The sequence below is a fragment of the Chelonoidis abingdonii genome, chromosome 4 (assembly GCF_003597395.2).
Source record: "Chelonoidis abingdonii isolate Lonesome George chromosome 4, CheloAbing_2.0, whole genome shotgun sequence".
Taxonomy (NCBI): Eukaryota; Metazoa; Chordata; order Testudines; family Testudinidae; genus Chelonoidis; species Chelonoidis abingdonii.
In genome coordinates, this window is record NC_133772.1 from 87244282 (window position 1) to 87270644 (window position 26363).

At 40.2% G+C, this 26363-nt stretch overlaps 2 protein-coding genes across 8 annotated transcripts in view; both read left to right on the top strand.

Moving 5' to 3' along the window:
- Nucleotides 1-8063, top strand: part of RBM25 (RNA binding motif protein 25) — a 38745-nt gene extending 30682 nt beyond the window's left edge. For both annotated transcript variants that reach the window (XM_032781367.2, XM_032781368.1), the window contains 5 exons: nt 322-646; nt 1298-1572; nt 2204-2302; nt 3685-3732; nt 6437-8063. In XM_032781367.2, the coding sequence (XP_032637258.1) occupies nt 322-646; nt 1298-1572; nt 2204-2302; nt 3685-3732; nt 6437-6529 (840 nt within the window). In that variant the 3' untranslated portion in view covers nt 6530-8063. The remainder of the gene's footprint in view (nt 1-321; nt 647-1297; nt 1573-2203; nt 2303-3684; nt 3733-6436) is intronic.
- A 7913-nt stretch (nt 8064-15976) lies between these two features.
- Nucleotides 15977-26363, top strand: part of PSEN1 (presenilin 1) — a 67582-nt gene continuing 57195 nt past the window's right edge. For 2 of the 6 annotated variants that reach the window (XM_032781366.2, XM_075065423.1), the window contains exon 1: nt 23845-23922. The gene's annotated coding sequence lies outside the window, so the exon portion shown is untranslated. Of the gene's footprint in view, nt 17094-21439; nt 21706-23844; nt 23923-26363 lie in introns of those variants that run through there. The other 4 variants (XM_075065422.1, XM_075065421.1, XM_032781363.2 and 1 more) reach the window with 4 other exon arrangements.

The following is a 26363-nucleotide window of genomic DNA, read 5'->3' on the forward strand; positions in this document are numbered from 1 at the left end:
CGTCCAAATGTAGATATAGAAAGCTTTTTTGGTTTCCAGTCTTTATGTAAGTATCATAAAATTGTTAATCTGGATTATTTTTTTTAAAAATCCAGATAAAATGGAGTTTAAAAAATGATTTGGATTTACCAGGATTATCCGATTATGAAGACAGTAGTAGGGTTTGTGTATATTTTAGTCCTTAGTAACAGATTATGCAGTGGACACTTCATGGGGTAGAGGGCAGGACATTTAAGTAGGTCCTTTCTCAGAATCTTCCCAAATAGGACAATTTTGGTTTTGAGAGGTTTTTACGTTTGCTAATTGGCTGTTTGTTTGCAGATGGAACAAGAGGCCGAAAGGCGCCGACAGCCACAAATCAAACAGGAGCCAGAATCTGAGGAAGAAGAGGAGGAAAAGCCAGAAAAAGAGGAAAAAAGGGAAGAACCAGAGGAAGAGGAGGAGGAACCGGAACAAAAGCCTTGCCTTAAACCAACCCTACGACCCATCAGCTCTGCCCCATCTGTTTCATCTGCTAGTGGCAATGCAACCCCTAACACCCCTGGTGATGAATCTCCCTGTGGCATCATCATCCCTCATGAAAACTCACCTGATCAGCAACAGCCAGAGGAGCATAGGCCTAAAATAGGACTTAGCCTCAAATTGGGCAAGTTGGCATTTCATTTCAATTTTCCTTGAGAGTTTGTAGAGAGAAGAAACACAGGAAGTTGGAAAGCAATTCAATTTTCCAAATTATATTGTTGATTTTGGAGCAAAACTGAGCAACCTGATATGCTAAATTGCCAGTAACTAGGATGTTCTTCCTGTTCAAAGATATCTTAATATATTAGCTGATTTGTCTAAAATCTGGGAAGAAGAAAACAGGTTTGGCATGCTAAGTGAGTGGTTTCCTAAAGAATGCTCTACTAATGAGCTGTGATTAATACTTTGGACTTAAGATGTCTTTTGTTAGAAGACCTGTAAGCATTAGACGGAAAACCCATTGAAATCTGTCCATTGACATCAGTAGGCTCTGGCCAGAAGTGCTTTACAAACATTTATTCATAATACCCTTTTCAAAGACCAGCAAAATAAGGGATAGAGAGGCTGACTTTCCCAGAGTAGCACACTAAACTGGTGACAGAATCCAGACTAGAACAAGAGTCTTGACTCCCATTTCCTTTCCTCTGAGCACTGGAGAACAATTTTACATCCCCTATTCCTTATTTAGGGGTGTGAATTTTACTGTGAAGACAAACAAAACTACCTTCAGTTGCAAATTTACAAATATTTTATTCTCTCCTGCCTTTCTTTGTAGGTGCCTGCAATAGTCCAAGCCAGCCCAATGCTGTGAAGAGGAAGAAGCTCCCCGTGGACAGTGTATTCAATAAATTTGAAGATGAAGACAGTGATGATGTGCCCCGGAAAAGGAAATTGGTCCCCTTGGATTATGGTGAAGAAGATAAAGGCTCCTCCAAGGGCAATGTCAATACGGAAGAAAAGCGCAAACATATTAAAAGTCTTATTGAGAAAATTCCCACAGCCAAACCAGAGCTCTTTGCTTATCCTCTTGATTGGTCTATTGTGGATTCAGTGAGTAACTGTTTCTTTAATTTAAAAAAAAAAATAAAGCTAATGTTAATCGGAAAGCATAATCTGCCAAGTGATGCACCATGGTATTCACTAAAAAGACAAAACATTTGTCACCATGAGTCACATCAATAGCTCTGACTCAAATCAAACATGACAGTTGATGCTGTACTTCCTGTCCACAGATAGCATCTACTCTGCATCATGTCATGCCTACTTAGATTAGCTCCTGGGCCTCTCCCTAGTTGATGATACAAATTTATATAATGGGTTTTATGATAGGACCAAAAGTCCACTAGAAACTTATTGTAGACCATAAGACTTGATTTAAACCATAGGTGAGAATTAGGGACATTTAATTTACTGTGTCACCAGGTTCCTGAGGAATAGCTTTCAATTTCTAACAAGTTCTGTTAGGTAGTATAACTCTTGCAGAAAATTGGTCTGCATTTGTGTTGGGTGGGTGTAAACTGAATTAAAAGTTTGATCTGACATATAATGTTGGATCTTTCACTAGTTATTTGTGTGTTAGATCCTCTGCATCACTGTTAGTAGCTCGCTTCTGGGTAGTACTGATGGGCAGTAAGGATGATGGTAATAGTCTGACATAAATGGTGTTCTCTTTCCTTTTCAGACATTAATGGAACGTCGAATTAGACCATGGATCAACAAGAAAATAATAGAATATATTGGTGAAGAAGAAGCCACACTAGTTGATTTTGTTTGTTCAAAGGTTAATATAATTTTCCTCTGAATAACTTTCGAAACATCTGGGTTTTGTTTCCAGTTTAAAAAGACAATGGCTGGAGAATAACCATTTGAAGATACTACCAGTTTGTAATGTTGACCAGCAGCAGGCAGTCAAGACCGATCTAATGCATGTACCCAATTACAAGACAGCTCCTTTTAATACATACATACTCACATTATGCATATACCCAATTCTCTCTGCAGTCTGCTGCACACTTAACTGGATTTTTGTAGAGAGACGCTCCAGGTCAGCAGATGAGATTTTGCAGAAACTTCAGATGAATTAAAAAAGAGATTTTTATATAATTTAAATAGGAAAGTGAATAATAATCAGTATATTATCCCTATTCACTTTCATATTTAATTCAGTTTATTTTACCTTGCCCCGTAGGTCTTAATTTTTAGTATTTATTGAAAATCCATACCTGTTAGAAGCTCTCGGAGGGAAGCAGGAGATTTTGCTTTTCAGGTTCAGAAGAGTTAGACTTTTGGCTCCTGAAAAATGTGGGATACACTTTGTGTGTGGAATAAGCATGTTAAGTGGATATAAAATGATTATATTTGAAATATTTGACTATGGTGATACTGACATTTGCCTCGTTAGATTTCAAATTTAATAGATAATTGAAATGAATGTGGCAGTTGATACTTGTCACAGCTTTGGAACAGGCTGTTTGCGTATTCAGGCAGAGACCACTGGTCTGATTTTACATTTGCTTCACTTTTTTAAAAAGGTTTCTTCACAGCCATAGGGCTAGAAACATTTATTTTATTTTTTAAAATAAAAGGCTGACTTTTGGAGCACAATTCTGATAGGAGGTATTAATTTTAGCAAAGTTTTCATTTATTTGTTTAAACTTTATTAAATTTTATATATAATGCCACCCTCTCCTGGAAAAGGACTTTGAGCGCTGAAAAACAATTTCAAATATGTTAAAATAAATACTACCCATTCAAATCTCTAACAAATAAAACAAAGGGAGGATGATTGATACCCACCCACTCACTATTCTCCTCTATCCTCTCCCAATAGCAGATCCAGGTTGGAGGAGGGGAAGTTCCTTCACCCTCACTCCCTAAATTAGCACAGCCAGGCTGGAAGTGTAGGAGCAGTTAGTTAAGTGAGTCCCTTGTGGCTTCTTGGAGCTAGGCAATGCTGGTGTTTATCCCACACATTGACCTTGATACTAACACTCCTGTGAAAGTAGATGCAGTCTTTAAGGATTCTTAATAACTTGCTGAGGCAAAACAGTGGGTTGCTTGCTATAGCAATTTCAAATTTAGGCTTATTTTTCGGAGATCTTTAATATAAGTGCAGTTCTTAGGTTCTCAGTTTGTAGACTGAAAACCATTTATTTGTTTCAGGTTATGGCTCATAGTTCGCCGCAAAGCATATTGGATGATGTTGCCATGGTAAGCTGAAATTGAATATCAATTATCTTCTATTTTTTCCCCCCTCATGTTTCCCCCTGGCCCACTGATACCTCTCAATTCAATGGATTGGTTTTGTTGCCTCATATACATTACGTAGAAGCTAATAATTACAGACTCAGAATTTCTACCTTTGAATTTTGTTGAATCTCTGTCAATATTCATCTGTTATGGACCCTTTCTCTGCAGCAGTTTGGGTATAGCAATTGACTGCAGACTTAGGATGAAGCACAGGTACATACATTATGATAGCATTCTGCAGTCACTGATGATGGACTTTCTTAATTAGGATAGTATAGTATGTTTAATGTACATCCATTTCCAGTTTTCTTCTGAACATTTCCAAAATAGTCATTTTCTAGATTTTTACGTATGTCAAATCAGTCCACTTACAAGTGGACTGGCTCCACAACCTTCCCTTTATGATTTGACTTGTAAAATCTAAAACTGCAAATTTCTTCAGTAAAACTGGAGAGAAGGGTTTTTGTTCCTTTGGTGAAAAAAGTATCTTGTCAAGAATGCACAAGTCAACTCCTTCCTCCTGAAGAAAGCACCTAGGCAGTTCATATTTGTTTGTTAAACTAATAACAGTATTGATGCTAGGCAAAATTCATACTGTTCGTATTTAGATTGTGATAGAACCCAAAATGTGCTAGGCACTTTCAAAATATAGAGGAATACAGTTTCTACCTGTGTAGATTCTAGATGGGAAAGCTGTGTTGAGAAACAGATACAGCATACAAGCAAAGTAATCATTGGGGGAGGGGACATGTCACATCTTCAGTTGCATATGAGTTTGGGGGTTTTAAGTTACACATGAAATTTCTCATCCCTAACCTCCTCCTACCGTTCAGCTTCATTACAGAGATGGGAGAGGCAAATGCAATTGCAAGCTTCAGTTTGTGTTGTGACGCTATGCCCTCCCAACATTGTCTTCCCCCTCCACATAAATAACAATTAATTCATAAGATAGATAAAGGGAAAAGATAAATAGATGACTTAGCTAGTTTCTTGTAGGTGTTGCAGAAGAAGTGGTTCTTCAGAAGGGATTTAAAGGAGAGGGTGGTGGCCATGGGAATCAGCTCAGGAAGGGCATCTTACGGAAGGATAGGGAGCAGCATGGAAGAAATTGAGGCACTTGAAGGAGCACACAAACGACATCAAGGTGGCACAATGGGGCAACAAATGCATGGGAGAATAAGAAGGCAGGGACAGAGTTAGATAGAGAATGATTGTGAGAAACTTGGTGTGTGATGTGGTGAAACAGATCCATTGGAAGAATCCAAAGAAGCAGTAGGGAGGTCAGATTCTGACCTTACTGCTTGAGTTTTGTTCACATTAAAAGGGGGCAGATTGGATGTGGGGGAGACCAGAACACAGGTGGCTGTAGCTCTTAGGTTGAGACTAATGGCTTACACAGAGAAGAAAGCTTGGGTTTTGGATATATTGTGTAGGAAAAAGGAAGAGTTGGCAGTGACCTCCAGATTGCAGATCTCTGTGTTAGGGAGGATAGCAGCATGGTCTCTTGTGCTGGAGAATAGGATAAAAGGATAACACTGCTTTGTAATTCAGCCTGTTGGATCATTGTCATGCAGTCATGTTTCTGAAACTTAAAATTGCTCGGTTGCTATTCTGTAAAACAGCTGTTTATGGTGGAAGGAGCAGTTGAGGACCATGATGCATGGATATTTAATAGTGATAGAACAGAGTGTGAAAGAAAGGTGCCAAGATGAACTATCTGCTTGTATAGCAGTTGTTCTTAAACTTGTGGTACTGGTGACCCCGTTCACATAGCAAGCCACTGAGTGCGACCCCCTCCTTATAAATTAAAAACAGTTTTTTATATATTTAACACTATTATAAATGTTGGAGGCAAAGCGGGGTTTGGGATGGAGACTGACAGCTTGCGAACCCCCATGCAATAACCTCATGACCCCCTCAGGGGTCCCGACCCCCAGTTTGAGAGCTCCTGTTGTATAGCTTGCGGAGATAACCCTTAGCCACAAAATTTGGATCCAGATTCCAACATTCCCAAATTTCAGAGGGAGGCTCAGAAAAAAAGATTTTGGTTTGGCCCATCCTAAAGATATACGAGTCAGTCACATAATTTAGATATGGATCAGAACTCTTGACACTTCCACTCCCATCCTCCTGAACTTTAGGATTCAGATCCAGAGTTTCAGTTGGCCCTATCCCTAATTTGTGAATAAAATATGGTCTTCCCTAGGAGACTAAATGTAGCATTGATTAATTGGAGTTATAATAAAAATAAGTACATATGACATGAAGTCAACTTAATGAAATAAGATAGATACCTTGGGTTCACTTCACTTTCAAACTAAAATATGTAAAGTGATTGCAATCTGCTCACGCAAATCAGAGGACCCTAGCCATACTTGTTAAACTTTATATAATGCCTTACTGAAAAATTCAAAAGCTTTTTAGTTTTGTGTACTAAGATCATATTACCCACCACTTGACAATAATACATAAACTTTTTCCAGGAACAACTTAATATTGCTGTTTAATAATGGAAAATAACTTTATAACTCGATTTATTTTGCTCCCCAGATGTTTCTTTCCTATAAACCCTACCAAAGTAATAAGTCTGTCTGCTAAGTTTAACTGTAGTGTCACTAACTGGAAACCCACCATAACCTAATATATCTTTTTCCCCCACCTGTAGGTACTAGATGAAGAAGCAGAAGTTTTTATAGTCAAAATGTGGAGGCTATTGATATACGAAACAGAAGCCAAGAAAATCGGTCTAGTGAAGTAAAGCACTCTCCTTGCTTTTAGGGTTCCATTTGTTTTTTGTTTTTCTTTTCCATCATTCAAGAACTTTGAATTTTCTCTGTCCTCGGAGACACTTGTGAGACCTGTATTTTTTTTTTATGTAGAAAATGTGAAAAAAAAGTGTCCTCTGCTCTGTTGAGGCCACTCTGCCCCCCTTTGGTTATGGTTATATGAATCCTGCATTGCTTCTCTTTTTATAGTTCACCAGGTACAATTACTGGTATGTTTTATAAGATGCAGCTACTGTACAAGTCTCTGGTGATTTTGTTCGGCAAATCTGTTCCTTGTAAATATTAAAAAGACTCCATTGTTTTGCAAAACATTTGCACTTAATGTGGAACTATATCATACAGACCAAGAGAATTGATTTTACTGAAAGTATATCATCCTCGTCTCTCTCTTCCTCCCTCCCTTTTTATTTAAAGAATGATCATAATAGAATTGAAATTAGAATTGTAAAAATAGAATAAGTGGTGCAGCGACTTTCTTGGCTTTCACAGTATGTGTGTGAGCGTGCCTGCGACTGTTGATTTGTCCCCCTCATCTGACCTAGGGAAAGGAGTGGCCTTAAGCTTTTCATTGTATGTGAACGTGTAGGAAAAATGGTGGTGTTTTGCCAATTTAGAATTCCTTGTGAAACTGGCCAGATTCCTCCTGCAGATGCTCAACATTCTCATAAAGGGAGTGCAGATTGCAGGATGCTTCTTATTCTTTGTTAGTTATGATGAGGAGATGACTTCAGTGAGCACTATTTAATGCTTTTTTTACCTCATCTGTCTTGTGCACAATTATTTCATTTTAGCCCTTCTCTGCTAGCCCTTCCTACCTCCAAAAATAATCTGACTGATTTTTAAGAAATTACTTTTAAAACACCTTTTTTAGAATTTAGAAGAGAAATTAATATGCCAGTTTAGGACATTTTGGGAAAGAAAAGGTTGAAGGATATAATTAACTATAGCAGTTTATGAAACTAAATCATACGTTTTCAAACAATGTAGAAGTCTGTTTTTATGCGTACTATCAAACCAGCCCTGGTTTTGTTTTCCTTCATTTTTTGTACTGTAAGCAGGCTGTATTGTCATTGAAAGTGGGTGATATTTTCCTGCCTTGTCTATATAGGATTTTTATAAACAAACTGATGCAGTATAAATGATGAGATGTACTGTACACTGCATTTTTTATCTCATACCCAGGTGGAAATGCACTGATGATGTGCGATGAGCCGTCTTGATTGCAGGATGAACGTTTTCCAGGGAGCAAAACGATCTCAAACATTTTTTTTAATTTTTAAACAATTCTTATTAGCAAACAAATTAAGTACAGCTGTTCAAGTATCTGTGTAACTGTATTTAACTGAAGGATACAGGTTGACCTGTTTAGAAAGCATAACTGTGACCTTGAGTTATTAGATTTCTTGCATCCTAAGAGGACATTTGAAAACACTGTTCTTAACAAATGGGATCGTGTAAAGGTTCTGCCATGTAAATATTTCAAATATTAAAAATGTATATATTTGATTTGGGGGCTCAAATTCTTTTGGAGTTTCATGTAGCTTGCCATTTTATTGAACATATCTATTCCAGGTCAGGAACCAGAACAAATGTCTGCAGAGGCTTTTTTCCTCTTCTATGTGGACTTAACGGAAGCGTGCAGATGTGGTCCTAACTTGCCCTTTTTTATCCCTTTGAGTTTGTATGCTTAAAGTGTGCTTTTCTTTATTTGGGTTGAGATCTAATATTGTTTTATGTTATGGTTTAGTTTGGGTTCGGTTTTTTGCACACACCCATACACACTCAACCTCATCCATGCTAGCTTTTGCTCAACGTGTATGACTGCCACTTGGTATTACCTGAGTGGCACCCTTTTCCCCTCCTCCACCACCTTCTTTGGTGGCTCTTCCAGATGCTGATGAAATTTGAAGTTATGAACTTCAGGGTGGGAGTGAAGAGAGAAGGGGGAGCTGGTTGAACCTAAAAATTCAAGGCCTTATTTGTTCCCTCTAATACAATCTTCCCATCTCTGTCCCTAACGGTACTGTAGTAGAGCAAGCTGAACTGATCTTTAATGCCAAGCAAATGTCACTGAGACACAAACTGCCCTCCATGCTTGGTATTTTGCTCAACACCCCAACAGGTTATGAAACTGAAGCTAGATCTTTGCTTAGCAGAACACTCAGCCAGTAGGGTTGTTCTACATAACTGCCTATTAAATTATGTAAATGGATTTGATAATGCTTGTGCACTTGCTTCCTAGAGAAACTGAGTTGAATGGAGGTCTGGGTGGACAAGATTTTGTTAAAATTTAAATTGGAATATTAAGCAAATATGGATTAGTTCGATAAATAGTATTCAGACGTGTGTAAATTATTGTATTAGTGATTTATTTGGAAACTGGGTTTAAGGAAGTTGAGAATTTGTCACTCATTTATGTTTGGTAGTAGTGAGTGCACAAGATCAGGTATCTGCAGGTTCATAACCGATTTTTTTTTTCCCCTTCAAAATGCAACACTGACTATAAAGTTTTCATACTAGTGTTGCCTGTTTCTTGTTGACCATGTTACTTAACAGTTATTAGTGTGGTTTACCATTGAGACTGGTTTTACTGAGCTGTTTTTCACCCACTTAGAAGAGGATGATTCTAGTTTTTGTGAATATACAAAGATCAATATCCTCTAGGATGTTCTCTGGATATGGGTGTGTTGTGTTTATGGATTTAAGTCTTTTCCCCTTGGATTTCTGTAAAAATATTTATTAAAACAATCAGTTAGTGTTTGAAAACTTATATTTCTGATGTTTCTAGGCTTTTTAAATCTCTCAAAGCATTAAATGGAATTGACATTAGTATATAGAAAAGGAAGAAATTTACTATTTGCTGGAATGGATTTCAGAATAAAGTAATCCGTAAGAGCGCTGCACAATTCTTAATACAGAATGTCTCTTCCTTAAGTGTTTTTTTCCTTCAACACACAGGAACAGCATTATTTCAAAATGCAGTTACAGAAGAGTTGCTACAGTTGATTGTGTAAACTATTTTGAGAGACAAGGTGGGTGAGGTAATATCTTTTATTGGACCGACTTCTGTTGGTGAGAGAGACAAGCTTTCAAGCTTACTCAGAGCTCTTCTTCACCTCGCCCACCTTCTCTCTCAAATATCTTGACCAACATAGCTACAGTGCGTAAACTGTTTTGATGGATATTTGACATTCTCTGACCATTCTAAATTATTTTATTCTCTGAACATGTGGAAACTTGGGCTGGTTGAATATATACTATTGACATGTTAGTACAGTGAGAAAGTGGATTAACTATATATTGGTCATGAGATCTTTTGGTTAACTGTCCTATAAACTTTGATGGAAATTTGATGTGGTGTGCTATAGCACCACATCAAGTACTTTTGTTCTTATCATGGGATACATTTCACTATGGTATGAATTAAACGAAAAATATTTATCTGTGTTATGGAAGCAATAAGGGGCCCTAGTCATGGATCAGTGCCCCATTGTGTAGGGCACTACAATTTAACTTCTCTGGTTGGTTGGTTTTTGTTTTTTTTTAAAAAAGGCCATACAGATGCTCTGACTATCCTGAGACTAACCCAGCAGCATTAATACCAATATACATATATAGCACAATTTTCCTTGACATATCATGTTCATATTGCCGCTGACGAGTGTTGTACCACCTGGTGGCACCTAACAGTAGAACCTTCTTCAACTGTAGTGCCTATTAGAGCGCACATATGCCTTCTCCTACCCCTTCCCTTGGCATTTCTGAGGGGGAGGCTATATAAGGGGGCACTGCGCCCTATACCATCTCAGTTCCTTCCACTGCTGCACCAGACAGAAGTTCTTAATATAGTTTTTAGTATTAAGGTAGTTTTTAAGTATAGATAGATAGGACACTGCCAAATTCACAGCCATGAAAAATGTGTCATGGACCATGAAAGCTGGTCTTTTGTGTGCTTTTACTTTATACTATACAGATTTCATGAGGGAGACCAGCGTTTCTCAAATTGGGGGCCCTGACCCAAAAGGAAGTTTGCAGGGGGTTGCAAGGTTATTTTAGGGGGGATCACAGTATTACCACCCTTACTGAGCTGGGCAGCTGGAAAGCAGTGGCTGTTGGCTGGGTGCCCAGCTTTAAAGACAGTGCCAGACTAGCAGCAGCACAGGAGTAGGGGTGGCAAGATGCCATGCCTTCTCATCTTTACTTCTGCACTGCTGCCTGGAGAGCTGGGCGGGTAGAGTGGTAGCTGCTGACTCAGGGCCCAGCTCTGAAGGCAGTAGCATGGAAGTAAGGGTGGCAATACCGTACCATGTCATCCTTACTTCTGTGCTACTGTGGGCAGCAGTTCAGCCTTCAAAGCTGCGCTCCCGGCCAGCAGCCGTCGCTCTCTAGCTCTGAAGTCAGTGTCTCAACGGCAATACAGAAATAAGGGTAGCAGTACCGCAACCCCCTCTACAATAACCTTGCAATCTTCCCCCCCACACACACACACCCCCCTTTTTGAGTTAGAACCCCTACAATTACAACACCATGAAATTTATGATTTTTAAAATCCTATGACCATGAAATTGACCAAAATGGACCATGAATTTGGTAGGGCCCTATAGACAGTACATACGGTTGGGTCCATGTGAGGGTGGAGCAGCAGCAGCAGCAGCTGGGGCTTCATGAGATATGCTTCATTTCCAGCTGCCTTCCTGGCACTGGATGAACTCATTAGGTGTCCAGGAGAAAGCTACTCTCCTTTTGGGTGTTCTGCTTACCAGATTTTCGCATGCAGGGACTGGCGGAACAGACTAAAAACTGCTGTTTTAAGAAGCTCTTGCTGCTTACGCTATCTTGTTCTGAAGATTCATGGGATCCAAAGACCAAGAGCCCTGTTTCAGCTCTGGTTACTTCCATATGTAAGTCTAACTTGTGTAAGGGTTCCAAGTTGTTGAGATCTTTGTCAGTGCTGGCTCTTGATCCTTTGATTAAAGCTGTCAAGGCTTCGAAGGCACTGTTGGTAGAAAAGAACTGACTGCCTGCTAAGAAACCTAGAGCCATTTTGGTTCCAACTGTATTGGTTCTGAAAAAGTTGAAGGTGAAGGTGGCAAGTGTTAGTAGTGCCAGATCTTATATGATCAACTTACTGGATCCACCCAGTTCTGACATAACCTCTGTGCTGCAGATTTTGAAACCTAAATCAGTTCTGGGTTCCACTTTAAAGTCCAGAGTTGTGGACTTGAGTATTTCTCTGGTCTGATACTCTCCAGGCTTATGGCACCAGTTCCATCCTCCACTCCTGTTCCAGGACTATCCTACGATCCAAAGAGGATGTTAACAGTGGTGACAGATGTGCACCTTCTTGTGTCTGTGTTCCTTGGATCTGACTGACAGGAAATTGTTGATGAAGAAAAAACAATCTGCTTCTTCACTTGAAAAGAGACTAAATTTCCTCTGCTTTTCTCCTTTCTCCAGATCCATCTATGCCCCCATTTCCTAAGACTCCTATGAGATCTCTAGGGAGATCTTTCTTACCTTTTATCTCTCTTCACTATATTGTTCCATTGCTGTCTCTGGTACAGTTCATAACGGATCTGAGGTTGGATCCTACTTAAGAGGAGGACAGAGGAATAATTTAAGAAACCTGATTCATCCTGGGGTATGCCCCCTGATCCTTTTGCTCCTCTTGTGTGTGTTTCTGCATCCCAGCTACTAGAGAGATTGGCAACTGTGGTATTCATGGCTCTGTTGAGCTCAACCACAAGAATTTTTGGATTATCCTCCTTATGGATAGAGAGATGCCTGTGTTTCATCTGATAAGGATCCAGTTAACAGTCCTCAGATCTAGTTCCTCTGGACCCATTGGCAGCTTAGACAGTTGTACCTAATATGCTCTCTGAAGAAGAGGATAAGGAGACAGCTCCCTTTTTTGAGCAGGAACAAATAGATATTGATTTTGAACCTGATTTGTCACCTGATGAGCATGTGAGTGCAGCTTCTGCTTTCTCTCATTCTGAGGTTGCTCAAAAGTTCCATTGTGGCTGTGGAGGAAACCACTCATTGAGTTTGACGTTCTTGGTGCTATTTTGGTAGGACAGATTATGGGAAAGCATGCCCTCAGAGCATCTTTTGATGTTTCAGACTCTTTCACCAGAGCACTTGCATCCACAGTTAACTTGAGTAGGCATGCTTAACTCCGTTTGTTTTCTCTAGCTGCAAACACTACATTTAAGGTTTCAGAGCGGTAGCCGTGTTAGTCTGTATCAGCAAAAACAACGAGGAGTACTTGTGGCACCTTTATAAACTAAAATTTATTTGGGCATAAGGTTTTGTGGGCTAAAAAGTGGGTTTTAGCCCATGAAAGCTTATACCCCAATAAACGTGTTAGTCTATAAGGTGCCACAAGTACTCCTTGTTGTTTTTACTACAATTAAGATGAAAGATCATCCCCTTTGAAAGGCAGATATTTTCAGCAATCAGACTTACAAATTGTTGGAGAAATTAAAGGAAATTAGATCCACTGCTCATTCTCTGGGTCTTTAGCCCTGGCTCAGAAAGGACTGTCCTTTTTTGATATTAGAGCAATATTACCCTCAATTGTCTGTTTTATTTTTCCTCAAATCTGAGATGTCAGCAACAGCAACCCCCAGCATTTCAAACCCAGCATAAAAATAGGTCTTTCAGATCCAGATCTAAGATGAAACATCTGTTCCTTTTTCTTTGCCTTCATTGAACACCAGGCCTCAGATTTGATGTGAGAACTGTGGACCAATCAGTGAGCATCTGTCCTTTTTTAATGTAATGCTAGCTCTATTCATCAACAAATGGAGGCTGATTATATCCAACTTACAGGCACTATGTCATTCAGTTTGAAAGACTGTCACCTTTCAGTTCCCCCACCCTGCTCTTTTCAGGGAACCCTGCCATGAGGCTATTCTACTTACAGAACTACACAAGCTGCTCCAGGTAGGAGTAGTCAAGGTGGTTCCCAAATATCGCTGAGGTCAGAGGTTCTGTTCAAGATACTTCCTGGTACAGGAAAAAAAAGGTTGTGTATATCTGTACAATTTTCTTAAAACTAAAATTGGACAGATGCATCTGGAAGTTCCAATTTTGTATGTTAACCCTGGCCTCTATAACTCTTGTTTGCATCTATGGATTGGTTTGCCACACCACACTCTATTTTAAAGGATGCTTACTTTCATATCTCTACCTGACATAGTCATTGAAATTACCTGCATTTCATGGTGGTGGGATGCAATTTCCAGTACAAGGTGCTTGTGTTTGGCATGTCCACTGGGACCATAGTGCCAAGTATTTTTTTCCCCCAAAGTGCCTTTCTGTGGTAACAGCAGACATGAGAAAACGGGGTATTTTTGTTTACCCATATTATAGGTCACCAAAAGCTGCTGCAAGCAAGGATCTGTCACTTCACATCATGTTAACTGTGTCCCTCTTTTCAGCTCTGGGTCTGCTTCTAAATGTCAAAAAAAAATAAAATCTCTGTCCAACTCAGAGAATTCTTCTTACAGGTTCTATAAATAGGCTCTCAATAGCAGGGAAAGCTTTTCTTCCAGAGGACAGATTTCTAAAGTAGAGCAAGTGGTTTTGCTAATTTGAGCCTGTCAATCCTGAAGTTATCCTCTTCCTGGATCTCTTGGGTTTGATGGCAGCTACCACTTAAGTAACTCCATTTGCTCATCTCAGAATGAGACTGATGTAGCATTGGATGTCTCAAATCTACATACCTACCTGGACAGTCTTTAAAATGTCTTGTCACCATGGTTCAGGATGTTCTGAATTCGCCACGGTGGTAAACGGAGAGACCAGAGGTAACCTGTTCAGTCCCACTTCACCATTGGTCATTATAACATCAGATGCATTAAATAGTGGATGGGGGGCACATTAATGTCAATTTACAATCTGAGATCATTGTGTTTCTCAAGAACAGATCTTGCAATAGATGTATTTGAAATTAAGAGCCATTCATTTGCCCCTCATACCTTTCCTTTTTATAAAAGGAAAGGTTGTTCAGTTAGTGACGGACAATTAAATCGCTCTATTTTACATGAACAAAAAAGGGGGTCTTCTTTCCTGTTATATGCGAAAGTGGTCAGATTATGGGATGGGTGCATTCTTCATGAGATCTATCCAGTGGCCCTGCATTTAGCAGAGGAAAGCAATGTGCTTAGCAGATTCTCTCAGCAGAGAGAGTTCTCCGATTCACAGGTGATCCTTGAAGGATCAAGTAGCATAAGACATTCTCCTGTTGGGTCTGGTTTGATGTAGATCTGTTTGATACAAGGATCAACAAAAAGTGTCCTCGCTTCTGTTCAAGAATGGGGAGGGACAGTCAGTCCATCTCGGATGTCTTCCATCTATACTGAGGAAGGGGTCTTTTGTATGTTCCCTCCACTCCTTCCATTATTTCAGAAAGTGCTGAAAATTAATCAAGGCAAAAATTATATTGATTGCTCCAGTGGTATACAGACTTGCTTAGGTGTCAGTCTTCATATGCGTCTGTCTCCAGATCTCTTGTCACAGGAACAAGGCAGGATAGTTCATCTCAATCCTTAGTCTCTCTTAATCTGACTGCTTGGGCTATCAGACTTTGACTAGTCTTGAATAGTTATGATCCACATTAGAACCGAATATACGACTTAATTATAGAAAACTGTCTACTAAAAAGTGTTACCATTTAAAATGTCTAGATTTGTTGCTTACATGCAGGTAAAACCTGATTCTGCAGTTTCAGCTTCCATACCACGTACTTTGAAACATTTTATGTACTTAAAATCTGAAAGGTCATATTCTTCAGAAGTTTACCTGGCAGCTATTTCAGCTTATCATATTCTGGCTGATGGTAGATCTCTTTCTACCATTGTTTAGATAACCCATTTGTAAACTTTCTAACTTTCAACATGTATCCTCCTTTAAGGGATTCAGTCTCTTAATCTGACTTTTGTCTATGCTTATGAGGCTACCTTTTGAGCTTCTGGTGGAATATTCCTTATTTGTCTATTAAAGTGATCTCCACTATTGCTACAACGTGAGGGTGTGCAATTCATTCACCCTTCTGATTGATGTCTGACTTGCCATTTACAAATTTTCATAAAGATGAGGTGGTTCTGAGACCTGCTCCCAGGCTTTTACCAAAAATATTATCTGAGTTTCATATCAATCAGAAAATAAATTTACCTTTTTTTCCCCCAAAACCTCATGCTAATAAAGTGGAATCTGCATTACATACTTTAGTTGCTAGAACAAGTCTTTATTAAAATTGAAATCGGAGATTTTGGAGTTCATCTAGGGTCTTTTTCTTAAGAAAAATAAGGCTTAGAATGTGTCTGCTCAGACTACTTCAAGATGGATTCTATTTAGTCTTACAAATTAGCAGAAATTCTGTGCCTGCTGTTGTATGGTCTTGTTCTATTAGGGCTGTAGCAGCATCTTTTGCTTGTTTTAAATGAGATTCTATTCAGTAAATTTGCAAGGCTGATACCTGGAAATAAGTGCACATATTGACTAAACCTGGGTAGTCAGTAGGTGGACTGCGGGTCAAATCCAGACAAACAGATGCTTTTGAATAGACTGCAAAATCATTTTATTTACTTATCGTTCTTGTTGTTGCGATGTAAAAAAAATGTTTCTCTGGAGTCTGGACCTTGACTATACCTTGACAAAAAATAGACTACCCCTGGACTAAACATTTTAGTCTAGCTTGAAGAGAACATGCCAACTTTGGCAGAACTGTCCTTCAATTATTTAACTAGGACTCTGTTCTCACCTCCTTGGTTTTCAGGACTGCTTGTCAAACTACCCATAAGTGGGAATATGCGGAGCCCTCAAAGAAGAAATGAAGGCTGATTCCTTGTAACCGGAGTTCTTCAAGATGCCTCTGCATATTCACACTTCTTGTCCACGTTCCCCTCTTTTTCAAAGTCTAATGGTCTTTCTCGGTTGGTGGTGGAAGGAACTGAGGTGGTAGACAGCACAGTGTCTCCTTATATAGCCATGCCCTGGGAATGTTTGGAAATGATGATGAGGAGAAGGCAGTGCACATGTGTTCTAAGGGGCACTGCTTGGAGGAGGTTCTACTGTTAGGTACCACCAGACAATGTTACATCCATAGGTATAAATATGTAGAGTCTTCTCAACTTAGGTTCCAAGTAACTTTCATTTTTCCTTAGTATGTATAATGAAATTAAAGGAAAACCATGAATAAGATGGTTAACTTCGTTGCACATAAAATGTCAAGGAAGGTCCTGTTTTGTTGGATTTTTATTGCAGCAGTCTGATGGCATTGGGCAGATAAATGGTTTCTTCGAAGAGTTGCTTTACTTTTCAGGAACTATACTACCATTCCTGAAGTATTCAAAGGTTCTGCTTTATACAGCTGAGCCATTCCTTTCAGATGCTCTATTATAGCTGGGCATCTTCAGCCCACTGTTCATTGGTAACTGTTTCAGCATTGCAGAGTCTACACTCCTGAAGACTTTCTGGAGCTGATACACGTCTAATGTGGATAAGTGAAGGTGTGACACTGCTACCCAAGTATGTCTTCTCTACTAACCTTACAGCTGTAGCTGAACCCCCTAGGTCAATCTGGAATCCAGGGTTGAAGATTCTTTGTCAAGTCTGTGCTTTGAGATACAGTGAAACTCCGCTATAACACACCCCGCGATAACACAAATTCGGATATAACGCGATCATAAGGTAGCTCCGGCTGCCCCAAGCAAAAAAAAGAAAAAGAAAAAAGCAGCCGGAGCGCTGCTGAAGCACCGGGGGGGGGGGGGGGGGGGAGCGCCTTCCCCACTGCCTCTCCCCCATCCCCACTTCCCCTCTGCCCCTTGCATGTCTTCCTTGCTCTCGCCAAGTGTTTCCCGATCTCTCACCGCATGGCTGACAGCTGGGAGGGATGCTACAGAAACAGTGGCACAAACTCTGCTCTGAATATCAGCAACTTCTCAGTGTCAAACGCTGCAATTGGATCTCCGGGTGAGGGGAGTCGGCTGAGCGCCTTTCTACAGATCTCTCGAGAGCTGCTCCAGCCCCAGTCTGCCAGATCCCAAAACTCTGGTTCAAAGTCCAAACCCAGCCATTCTCAGGTTGATTCTGGCTCATTTAATAGGTTGATTAGTTTGTGCTGTCACTATTTATTGCTACACCCTTTCAGTTACTGTTATGGGCAGTTCGCAAATACAAGTCATTTTCTGCCCAAGAGAAACTGACTGGCTTGAAATGGTAAATTTTCGTAACCCTTCTACAACGCAACCCCGATTTACTGCGATTGAATTTTTTGGACCCCAGTTATCGTGTTATAGCGGAGTTTCAGTGTAGTTGATCCTGTCAGTCTTTCCTTTTGTGTTGCTAATTTATAGTTTTTTTTTTTCTCCTCAATACCTCTTCTACCACCTCCAAATGACAAATTAGAAATACCAGTGATTCTATTCAATACTAGCCTTTTTTTCTGTTGCTGTAATGCAGACAGAAGTGGATGCCAGCTTCAGTTCTCACTGATGGGGTCCTATTCTTTTGATATATGCACATTCCCATTAATAGGAGTTAAACATATAAAATGAGAAGAGATAAAAACCTCATTTTAAAAAATATTGAGATGGCAAACATTTACTCTTGCTTCCAATTTTCAGGTGTCTGTAAGCTGTTACTACATTTCACTAAGAAACTTCACGCTTTTAATTTCTCGGAATGAAACAGCTATTGAGTATTAAGTCTTTCTGAACCATTTTAGCTTGCTTTCATGTCTTCCAGTGAACTGCAAGTGATGAGATATTAAACTATCAAGATTTGGGAAAGCTTTTAATATTGCGAGATTAGAAATGGTTCATGTTTACGGTGTCCCACCTTTTCTTTAAAAAGGGGGAAACTGACATGGATGCCATTTAAGCGTATTTAGTAGCATTTGCTCTTTAGTTTCTCTGTGGGAGGACTAGAACTCTACCTCAGAAATGCCTTAAGCAGTTCAGGTTTCAGAGTAGCAGCCGTGTTAGTCTGTATCCGCAAAAAGGACAGGAATACTTGTGGCACCTTAGAGACTAACAAATTTATTTCAGCATAAGCTTTTGTGGGCTACAGCTCACTTGCACATCTACCAACGTGATATATGTCATCATGTGCCAGCAATGCCGCTGTGCAATGTATGTTAGCCAAACCGGACAGTCTCTACGCAAAAGAATAAATGGACACATCTGACATCAGGAATCATAACATTCAAAAACTAGTCGGAGAACACTTCAACCTCTCTAACCACTCAGTGACAGACTTGAAGGTGGCAATTTTGCAACAAAAACTTAAACAGATTCCAAAGAGAGACTGCTGAATTTCAATTAATATGCAAATTAGATACAATTAACTTAGGTTTAAACGTAGACTGAGAATGGTTGAGTCATTACACTAATTGAATCTATTTCCCTATGTTAAGTTCTCCTCACACCTTCTATGGGTCATCTCAATTATCATTTCAAAGGCTTTTTTTCTCCTGGTAATAATAGCTCATCTCAGTTGATTGGCCTCTTCCAGTTGGTATGCATACTTCCACCTTTTCATGTTCTCTGTATGTATAAATATCTTGTCTGTGTGTTCCATTCTATGCATCCGAAGAAGTGAGCTGTAGCCCATGAAAGCTTATGCTGAAATAAATTTATCAGTCTCTAAAGTGCCACAAGTACTCCTGTTCTTTAAGCAGTTCACTGTCTCTCCGTGATATAGGTACGGACCAGAAGGATTTCTCGCTAATTAGAGCTTAAATAAGGGTGGATACCTTACTGTTTGTAATCTTGTATGGTCTGGTAGATTGAGCTCAGGGCCTTACAGCCAGGAACGCTTGAGTTGTTGTAAAGCCTTTGCTAACACAGCTCCCTTAGTGACCTTAAGCCTCTGCCGTAACCTCTGAGTCAGATTCATCCCTGCTATAACTCCATTAATTTCAAGAGTTTTATACCATGGATTAATTTGGCCCTCTTCCCCATTTTACAGATAAGGAAAATACTTAACTTTGTATACAGGTGTCATAAAGACAGATTAATACTTGCTATTTTCATGCAGCTATCAACTTACTTTAGGTGGCATAATTTTGGACCACGTGATTGACACCTGAGGTGAAATCCTGGCTTTATTGAAGTCAGTGGTAGTTTTGCCATTGACTTAAACGGGGCCAGGATTTCACCTTTGTGTATGAAGGGGTAGAATATGTCAAATGGGGCAAGTTATGACTTAGCATGCAGACGTGTAAAGTTGTCAATGTAAAGAAATGCTAAGGAATCCACCACCTTGGAATCTAAGTGTCAATAATATGAGCAGCAGAAATGTCCAACAAGGTGTCTTCTCTGTTGGTTTCATGTTGATAGTAGAGCTATTGATTAATCACAGTTAACTCACGTGATTAAATCAAAATTAATCGCAATTAATCACAGTTTTAATCGTACTGTTAAACCAGACTATCAGTTGCATTTTGTATTCTGTGTTGTAATTGAAATCAATATACTGAACAATGTAGAAAACATCCAAAAATTATATATTAAATTTCAGAGTGCTCACTTTATATTATTTTTATTACAAATATTTACACTGTGAAAATAATAAGAAATAATTTTTCAATTCACCTCATATAAGTACTGTAGAGCAATCTCTACTGTGAAAGTGCAACTTACTAATGTTGATTTTTTTGTAAAATAACTGCACTCAAAAACAAAACAATGTAAAACTTTAGCATCTACAACCCCAGTCAGTCCTACTTCTTGTTCAGCCAATTGCTAAGATAAACAAGTTTGTTTACATTGTTGCCAACTTCTTATTTATAATGTGACCCAAAAGTGAGAACAGGTGTTTGCAAGGCACTTTTGTAGCCGGCATTGCAAGGTATTTGCATGCCAGATACGGTGAACATTCATATGCCCCTTCATGCTTTGGCCACCATTTCAGAGGACATGCTTCCATATTGATGATACTCGTTTAAAAAAAAAAAAAGTGTGTTAATTAAATTTGTGACTGAACTCCTTGGGGGAGAATTGTATGCCTCCTGCTGTGTTTTACCCAAATTCTGCCATATATTTTATGCTATGAGCAATCTCAAATGATGACCCAGCTCATGTTCATTTTAAGAACACACTCTCACTGCAGATTTGACAAAACACAAAGAAGGCATCAATGTGAGTTTTCTAAAGATAGCTACAGCACTCGACCCAAGGTTTAAGAATCTGAAGCGCCTTCCAAAATCTGAGGGATGAGGTGTAGAGCTTGCTTTCAGAAGTCTTAAAAGAGCAACACTCCGATGCAGAAACTACGAAACCCGAACCATCAAAAAAAAAAAAAAAAAATCAACCTTCTGCAGGTGGCATGTGACTCAGGTGATGAAAATGAATGTGGTGGTCCTCACTGCTTTGGATTATTATCCATCAGAACCTGTCATCAGCATGGACGCATGTCCTCTGGAATGGTGGCTTAAGCATACAGGGACATATGAATCTTTAGTGCATCTGGCGTGTAAATATCTTGTGAAGCCAGCTACAACTGTGCCATGCAAATGCCTTTTCTCACCTTTTAGGTGACATTGTAAACAAGAAGCAGGCAGCATTATCTCCTGCAAATGTAAACAAACTTCTTTGCGTGATTGACTGAACAAGAAGTAGGACAGAGTGGACTTGTAGGCTCTAAAGTTTTAGGTTGTTTTGTTTTTGAATGCAGTTATTTTTTGTACATAATTCTACATTTGTAAGTTCAACTTTCATGATAGAGACTGCACTACAATACTTGTATGAGGTGAATTGAAAAACATTTTTACAGCACAAATATTTAATAAAAATAAATACGAAGTGAGTACTGTACACTTTGTATTCTGTGTAATTGAAATCAATATATTTGAAAATGTAGAAAACATCCAAAAATATTTAAATGAATGGTATTGTGTTATTTAACAACACAATTAATTGTGCAATTAATTTTTTTAATCCCTTGACAGCCCTAGTTGATAACCTTACTGACTAGATTTATTTTTACAGGCATCAGTTTGACTCAATTTGTCTCACAATTTATGACTGACTATTGTACTGTAAAACACTCAGTACGTCCACACAACCCATAGAAAGCTGAAAGTTTTTGGCATTTTGAAAATGGAATTCAGGATCATCCTTCAAATATAATAAGGTAAGTTAGTCCATTTCAAACCTGAATTTGCTTCCATCCCCACAAAGTCCCCATTATTGTACTCTTACTAAAGCAGGATTACTGACTTTACATGAAGTTTAGATTTTTTTTTTTTACGTTGATTAAAAAAAATAAATCTTGAAGTGAGGAGTAACTTCTTTATACCTCTCAATTTGGGGAATATTTTTCAGTCAGTCATGATGAGTCATATATAGAGCAATGGCTCCCAGTTCTTGAAACATTCCCCTCTCCTAGTCCTCCCTCGCATCTGGTAACTGATCAAACAGGACAAGCTCATTACTACTAACTTACAACAGGAAGATGAAGAACCCAGTTATATAGATTGCTATCTGTTTATATGGGTTATTTTAAAGGCAGCATGAAGACTGTAATCTGTGGCATACCAACAACCAAACACCTTTTTTGTATTCTGAGTACCCCACTGAACCAACCTACCTGGTAGGAAAAAGCAGAGACTGTGAGGCAGGAGCTTGTATCAATCCAAAGACAACCCTCCAGCAGCTCCTAACTCACACTGTGAACAGATGCAACTACCCTGGTCAAACAGAGAAGCCTGTTAGGCCCACAAAGCACAACCTCAACACTTAAGGCCCAACAGCAACTTATTGGAGGTGAAAATTTACCTATTAGTTCACTTAAACTGCAACACCAAGAAAAGTTGATTTAAGAGCTAGACTTGCCTGGCAGAGTAACACTCAGGCAAAATTTCAGATAAAATAGCTAACTTGGGCAATATACCTGTTTCACACATTTTGTCCACTCAGCTTCTTCCTACAATTCTAAGATTTAGTCCATCTCAATAAATGCAGGAATGTTGCTTATACTGAGTATTTTCTTTACTTCAATTCTCTATCTTAACCAGGCTTCCTATTTCTCTTGGAGATTGTTCTAGTCTAACTGATGATCAAGGTTTTCCAGTTTTTGTATCCCCTTTTAATCTTTTTCACTCCTGTCTGAGCCTGTCTTCCTCTGAGGAAAGCTTGTCTTGCTTTATCCCTTTTGTCTTGATAGCTTCTTTTACAGTACAGTGGAACTAGGGCAGAGTGGTAACATGTGAGTGACTTGGGCCTTTTTTCCTATAACTGGGTGGGATGACTTTTAGTGTTCCCGTATTTAGGGTAAGTAGACCAGAAATAACACATGTGAAGGTGGGATATGGTCTATTTGCTGCATTTGCAGCAGCCTTTCTGGTTTTCTGTCAAACTTGAATTTGTGCTAAGAAAAAAAATATATGCACAAAATCTTAATTTACTTGCTGCTTTCCTTTGCCTATGCTGCTTATTGTCAACCATGAGCCTGAGAAATTTCTCACCCTGAAATCCTTCTGTATGCTGTAGGAGGTTTCTCACTTTCTAATTCTTACCTTTTCATCTTGCTATAATCTTACTTCATTATTTTTAGAACATTTCTAGTCTTGCTTTCTGGATTATAAAGTTACTATGGAGTGACTTAAGAACAAGATCTCCAAAGAACCTCCAACGTAGTACTTTTACTGTGCATCTTGTAAGAGCCTAAAGTCCTCTACATTATTAACAGATGCTGGCTAGGGTTATGCTTTCTCTGTAATTGAGGTGAATAAGAAGCCCATGTTACCCAAGAATTGGGAACTGCGTCCCTTTTCTGGGAGGAGGATGTTACTCTGTTTTTAGCATAATGCTGAAAGCCAGGTCCTTCCTCCCATTTTTAGTAATATCTAAAGTTATTTAAGGGGTAGCTATGGAAGGTGCCTGTTTGAGGAAAAGGTCTAACTAGTTTACAAAGGACAGAGCATCCATCACAGCAGCGTGTATTCAAAATCCAGGGCTACTATTTTTCCTCAGGTGCTATTGCCTAGTTTTTTCCTGGTAGTGTAGGTGCAGTTCGAGGCTGACTCATCATCACCCTCTGGCTGAGGTTTTGTGGGTTGCAGGCTGGAATGACGGGGATTGTGCAGTTGCTGGGGCTGCCCGTGTCCCTGGCCTCAGACCCAGCACTACGGGTGCGCAGCTTCCTTCCAGTTGCAGGTCAATGCAAACACCGCGCTCACTTCCCGGGCTCCTCGCCCTCCTGCACTCGGACGCCGCCCCGTGACTGGCGCGCACGGGTCACCAGAGAAGCTACACGAGAAACGGAAGTGAGGTCATTGGTGCGGTGGAGGCGGGGCCTGGGGCGGAAGCAGCTGGGGGCGGACGCTCGGAAGGGAAACAAGTAGCTAGCGGCGGTGAGTGGCGGGTCTGGCGGGGGGAGGGGGCCGCGTGCTCCGAGGGGCCTGGAGTCTCGGGTGAGTCCCGGTGGGGGCGGCTCCAGCTCCTGTGAGCGCGGCCGGGGTGCGCCTTGTGCGAGTCTGGGTCCCGACCCCGCTCGCTGAGCGCTCCGGGAGCCGCTGACCCCACGGGGCCTAGGGAGAGGCAGGTCCCCGGACGGTCCCGGCTTGTGTTCCGGGGCAGCAGGGCCGGTAGGAGGCTTACGGGCAGAGAGGCGGGGGTTGAAGGGAGGGACCCGGGCTCCTCCTCCCAGTGCTTCCTTCCTCCGCACCCGGATTGATGGTGATCGTGTTACCCGAGCCCAGCCCTGACCCAGGGCCCCTTGTGCCAGGCGCTGCCCAGACACGGAACAAAAGATGGTGCCGGCTCCCAGAGAGCTTTACAGTCTAAGGAGGCGAGGGTCGCTCCTGGGCAGGCTGGAGGCGCTGATGCTGCTGCCCCTCCTGTACCCAGGGTGTAACTTTGACATCTTTAACCTGCACCAAATGTTCTTACACATTAAACAAACGAAAGCTCTGGCGAGGATCACTTATACAGGAGGGGTTTCACTTTAGGTGCAGAATCATTTGTATCTTTTTTTATGTTCATTAGACTGCAATAAAAATTCTTCAGGGTGGCAGCTGCTTGAATTTGCATCACACCTGCTGTAAGGTGCTCCCACTTTTTAAGCATCTGACTTGAGACTGGAGGGAAGCTTTTAATTCATTAATGCAAGACCTAAGCATTTAGCCCTTATGCTGTAGTTTTCTGGACTTTACTATGTAGAAGCCAGGTTAGCAGTGTGGTTGATGGAAGATTTGAGTTATGCTTGCCCTTGAAACAAAATTTAGAATTGTATGGTAAGAAATGAAGATGTTTGTGGATTGTAAGGATGTCCAGTACCACAATAGGTAGTCAATTCTGACAATATTAAAATTATCATATGGAGAGAGGAGGTTCCTTTCTAGCAAATTCTTGTGAAGTGGTTGACCAATTGGTCATAGCCATTGATGGAAACAGAATTTGTCCTGAAGAAGAGTGTAGCAGGGATTCCTGGGTCCTTTTAATATACGGATTTATACTGCACTAATCATTGACACATCTAGGATATGTATTTCCTGTAATTTAGCTTTACTGTACAGCTGTTTTGTTAACTGTGGGACTGTCGTCTTATTGATCAACACTGGTTTCTTTTGCGCTCAAAGGGAAGAGATCCAGATCTTCTCAGTGCCTGGAGGACCTGAGTTTAGTGCTTGCCTCTGATTCTGAGGAGTGCTGCAAGGTAGATTTACTGGGTTTTCAAGGAAGAGTGTCTTGTTGGGATTTTGAGCATTTCTGATAATGAGGTATCTGCTAAGTATTGCACCTCTCAGATACTACTTTATGGTTACAACCCCCCTTTCATAGGACTTAAAAGGACCTCCTTTGCAGTTTGTCTGTACCTCTTCTAAATCAACACGTCACCAAGCAGTAATGTGCAATTCCCAGCCCTGACATTGCTTCCACGGCATTGTTAGATACATACCTGCAACTTCAGGAAATAAGAAGTCTTAAGAACGTAACTGAATTCCACATTGTATTACTCTTCCAAGGGATGACTACTTTGTTAGATGCATGTTGTGGCAATTACTTTAAAGCAGTGGTCCCCAACCTTCTCGTCTGGCAGGTGCCAGATAAAGGACCATGGCGATGGTGGAGCACCTGCCGAAATGCCGCCGGATTTCTTTAGTGGCGTCATCAAGAGGCATCGCCTCCGAAACGCTGTAGAAATTTGGCGGCATTTCAGCGGATGCTCCACCGCCGGCCAGGATGCGGGCGCATTTAGAAGCCCCCACAGGCGCCATGGCGCCTGCGGACACCGCATTGGGGACCTCTGTTTTAAAGTGAGGTTAAGAGAACCACAGTGAACTGGACATAGAAGAAACTAAATTAAAGCATTGAGCAGACTGAGTTATAGGGAAGAGTGAAACTGAGTGATTTATTTAATGCTATTTCATAGTGTAAGGTTAAGAAGCCAATTAATTCTGCCGTGACTAGTGTCATGCTAGGCCAAACAGTGGGATTATTGAAGTTACCAGATCATATCATCAGATGTTCTCTGTCCTCTTAAGTTATAATAGCCAATTCAGTCCTGCAGGTTCCTTCATTGTGAATAGTGGGAGAAGGGAGCGTATTGACCACATCTGACTATCCACTGATCTTACCACCAGGGCTGAAACTGCCAGGAAATGTCACTGGTGATAGCATTGCTCAGAATCCCTTGTCAAACTGCTGCTGATGGTAAAGTAATATCTCTAACTTCTAGATCAACACTGAAGTTATAGTAGCAATTAAAACAATCCCAGTTCAAGTAATTTGTTAAATAATGCAAGGTTTACCTTTCTGTGGTTTTTAGACTGAGAAATACTTTTACAAGATA